We start from the raw sequence: 4,818 nt of genomic DNA on the forward strand, positions 1-4,818 counted from the left end.
TCTAAGAGCAATGGAAGTGTGCTTACCGAGACAATAATACTCGGTCACGTCACGTTGCATATAAACTCGACGGATAGGCCTGTTCTGAAATCCAGCATATCGTGACCGCCTAGGGGACGTTGTAACCAGTAATTCACCCCGGCACGACTCCGCTTACTACTGTCTGACTCTCGTTGCAGTCATATAGGAACAGTGTCTCGCTGGCTCGTTGTACAATCAGATGATTATCGGTACGTTTGAACAAATCCAGTGGAAGTCGATAAACGCCTTCGTCCTGGAATAAATAACACTTGTCCGGGTCGTACATCAAAACCGTCCGTTTCTTCTCAGTAAGTCGACACAAAAGACAGTAGGTCAGATATACAGTTTTTCCTGGTTGTGGCATAAGTTTCCTGTGTCTAATTGTTGTAGAAAGGATGTACGAACCTATGCCAGGTTGTCCGATTAGCAATATGTGATCATTCTTATGTTCTGCGACGAATTCATCAAGCTTTTCGTACTCGTCCCGGATCATAAAGTGCGTCGCGAACGGTAAACTTTTATCGCTTGTCTGATATTCAGCGTGCCAAAACGGCAGGAGTGTCAGATCGAAAAAAGTAACAGGGACTAATTCCTCGTCCGACACTGATCCCTCGTCCGACACTGATCCCTCGTCCGACACTGATCCCTCATCCGGCACCTTTTCTTTCGTCTCTCTACGGATCGTCGACAATAGATCTTCTCGACCCCAGAGATAGTTGTATATATTGAATAACAGTCCAGACTCAATGTCTTCTTCCTTTTCCCCAAGCTTTTTAATAGACCTGTCTTCAAGTGTATGTAAGGACTGCATACTTGCCAACAACAAATTTGTCCTAACGTACCACGTGCCTCATAGGATTCTTCTTCAGTAGGATGCGAGCGTTTGGCGGGAACGACCGCTGTACATATAGATTAGCCAAAGTGCAAGGAACCGGCCAAATCTTGTGGACGGGCAGAGAACAAAATACGTACTTGATTCAGCCACAACTACAATATCAATTTTTTTCTCCTCCCTACGTGCAGGCCCGCTCGGAAAATAGTCCGCAAGAGAAAGTGCAGGCTGCATTGGATTACGCGGTGGATCTTTGCGAAGCCAATCCCAGGCACGTTCACGAAGTTTCTCTGATGGCTCAATATCTAGATTGTCAGGCTGCACGCCGACCTGCACATAGATAATCAGTATGACAAAAAATAGGACATGTTGGAGAAAGACCTTGTATAGCGTTAGCGTCGAGTGCTCCAGGGCACCTTTGTAGCGCGGATGGTCATGAATTTCTCGCCATAAAGCATCAACATCTGCATCCCCCGGCATGAAAAAAGGACAGGTATCGGCATTGTCATTGTTTTTGTTTAGTACGCAGATCACGTAACGGTGCTTAATTAGACTTGAGGAGGACATGGTGGATGAAGGTGGATGAGAAACAATGTGCTGGCGCTTGACAAAGCGTCATTAGGGCCCGTGACTCTGGTGACAAAATCACGTGCACACATAGTCCTTAAACCTACACAAGTAGCATTTCACAATTTCTTACTTTAAGAAATAACTTATATAATGATAAACATTATTTATAATTTAGTTTACTATTTTTAGTTATAGCTGTTTACAAAAATATTGGCTATAGTATAGTTTATGTGATTTTTTTGTTATAAAGTTGTAAAATACAGAAAAGTATTATAACTCACTCAAATCTTAACAGAATTACTTTAAATAAGTTGCTAAATTCATTTTTTAATAGTAGAAAGTATTTATTAAATTATTTTTCAATTATTTCTTTTTCTTGTTTTGTAAAAACTAAAATATATAAATTTTAACTATTTTTCCTTATATAATTTTTCTTAGTCTCAAATCTAAAAATGTAAGCTTAGAAAACTGTTTATTCTAGTTAAATACATTAATAATTAATTTACATACTTAAACTGTTATAAGTAAATTTTTTATTCTACTTTTTTAAGAAAAGGTTAAAATGTATAAAACTAACTATTTTACTCTAATTTCTTTTATAATTAATAAATTTTTTAGTCTCAAACTGTATTCCTAAATTAAATATAAATTTATTAAAGTAGTTTATATATATTTTTAGAACAGTACTAGTAGAGTACTAAACACTAAGCTTAAAGATTGTAGAATACACAAAGACTAACAGGACAAAAGTATCTTTATTATAGTTAGTAAATAAGAACTTATTATATATAATAAGACACACTTTTGTTACAGTTAGTAAATAAGAACTAGTACAACAAAGGTGTAAACATAAGCTTTATATACTAGAGAAGAAAGGAAAGTGGCTCAGACTAAAGGAACATATAATACAAGTAAAAAAGGAGACTATATATATAGCTCAGGATTAGAAAATGTATATATAGTTTAAGACTGTATAAGAGAGTTCTAAAACAGAACTCTTAGAACTCTTAGAACTGTAGTAAGCTATATAGTAAGCTTACACCCTTTCCTTCTCTAAACAACTGTTACTGTTTATATAAGTAAAGGTTTAACTATATACACAAAATGTTTAGAGTAGAGTTCTAAAGCTTAAACTTGGATTTTTATTCTCTTTCCTGTTTACTCTATCCTTCTTATTTAATAAGGTATTACTAATGTCTACCTTAGTAGTACTAGTTGACAATGTAAGAAACTTTGTGATTTTATTTATATTATTAATAAGTCTAGAGTATATAAGAGCTTAGTCTAAGAACAGAAGATTATTGTTTAGAATATAATACTTGAGTTAGCTTAAATAGAACTCTAGAAAGGTCTAATTTAAATCTAAAAACATTAAAGTATACTCAGATTTGTCTGAGTTTACTATAATAATAAAGTACAGTCTATTATACTTAAGTATAAACTTAATAGCTTAACTTAGAGTATTTACTTAGTAGTTCTAACAATAGTTCTAAGTTAATAACATTACTTAGTTCTCTACCTGAAACTAATTCTCTTCTACCTAATATTAGTTTATATAGTAAGTCTACTATGTTTTTACTACTAATAACTGATTCTAAGTATTTACTACCTGTTAGTAGATTCAGACTACAAAATCCTCTGTCTCTACTTTTAGAGTATATAGTTCTAATAGTTCTAAGAGTAAAACAAATAGTAGAACTATATAAAAGGTAGATTTGTATTAGAGTTAGAACAGAGAGTATTTAGTAAACACATTTACTAAGTTTATAATATAAAAACAGACTTATAAGAGTTTAAACTGTTATCCCTGTTACTATTAGTCTATATAAAACCTAAGGAGCTAGTTTACTGTCTTATTAGTGTGTTTACTAACTCTATCAGTTTTAGAGTAGTAGACTATAAACATTTTTAACTTTACACTTATTTGTTTATATAAGACAGTTTAAAAACAGGATAAGAATAAGTAGTCCTAATCTAATATAATTTCTAAAGATAGTCTATTCTTATAATTCTACTTACTAAAGAATAGCTCTATAAAAACATGTAAAAGACTTTTCTAAACACTCTAAACAAGTTTTAAAACTATACTAAATGTTTTACACTAAAAATAAAGTTATATTTTAATAAGAGAGTAAGAAACACACACATTATATTATATACACACTCTTTAAGTATATAAACTATATGTTTAAACACACATTTTTCTTACTTAAGATATTATAAAATAATTTTATAAAGAACTTTGTAAAACTAGACAATATTAGTACTATAAGAAACAGGACACATAATAAGTATATAAGGAAGAAATACATTAGAATAAGAACAAATATATAAAGAGATAGAAAGTTAATACTAGAATGTATTAGTTTACAAATAGATTTGTCAAATAAACAAAAAATTAGTAGTATACACTTAAGACTTTAAATAGTACTATATACTTAGAACTTTAGACAGTATTACTGTATATATAGACAGAACATTTTATTAAAACATATATAGAATAATATAGTATATAAACAGTTATAATACTTAGGAAAGTAAAGAATACTACTTAAACACATTATAATAGAACATTAGACTATAAAATAGTAAAAGTATACTTAAACAATTTAAGTATCAAATTAATCAACTTATAAAAACATAAATAAGTTAAAATATAAGGAAACAGTATAAGAATATAATAGAACATTTATTATGTATAAAGATACTATATATATACATACATATCTAGTAATATTAGACTTATACATTATAATCTTATTAAGTTTAAAACAATATTTTTATTTAAGAACAAATATTATACTCTATATTATACTCTATAATTAGTATTTAAACATTAAACTTAATAGAACATTTAGTTTTATATTATAGTTAGTTATTATATATAAAAGAGTATATATTTGAATACATTCTACTAATACAAGTATAAAGTACTATATTTGTAAGAACTAGTTTATTAGAAAAATTAAGAATATAGTAGAAGAATTTCAAAATATATTTTTACTACTTATTATTATATTATTATTCTATAAAAGTAGAGAAACATACAAGATTAGTTAAAAGTTATAATAATAATCTATTCTATTAAGAAAGAAGGTTATAACTTTATTAATTAGGGATTTACCTTTATACTTTCTAAAAACATAAGAGAAAAGAATATTTATAATTACTATACTGTTAGAATTTCTATTTTTATACATATTACTACCTTTTTTATAAATATTGTTACACTTGATAATTTATCATTTTTTGTCACAAAAGTAAACAAAACAAAAAAATAGCTATTTATCACTCAATTCTGTACAGAATTCAGTGATTATTTAATGCAAATTCATGTTTTTTAAATATGCTTCAAATAGACACTTTAATTATTAAATTTGAGCAAGATTTGACTG

At 29.2% G+C, this 4,818-nt stretch overlaps 1 protein-coding gene across 1 annotated transcript; it reads right to left on the minus strand.

Annotated features, from left to right (window-relative positions):
• Nucleotides 1-133: 133 nt before the first annotated feature.
• On the minus strand, nt 134-1,420 carry FOMMEDRAFT_149678 (uncharacterized protein; the record flags this gene model as incomplete). The annotated part of the gene is made up of 5 exons (XM_007261073.1): nt 134-372; nt 427-807; nt 864-920; nt 994-1,183; nt 1,235-1,420. 5 exons carry the CDS (start codon nt 1,418-1,420, stop codon nt 134-136), a joined length of 1,053 nt encoding a protein of 350 aa, XP_007261135.1.
• Between the last annotated feature and the right edge of the window lie 3,398 nt (nt 1,421-4,818).

The sequence above is a fragment of the Fomitiporia mediterranea genome, assembly GCF_000271605.1.
Source record: "Fomitiporia mediterranea MF3/22 unplaced genomic scaffold FOMMEscaffold_1, whole genome shotgun sequence".
Taxonomy (NCBI): domain Eukaryota; kingdom Fungi; phylum Basidiomycota; class Agaricomycetes; order Hymenochaetales; family Hymenochaetaceae; genus Fomitiporia; species Fomitiporia mediterranea.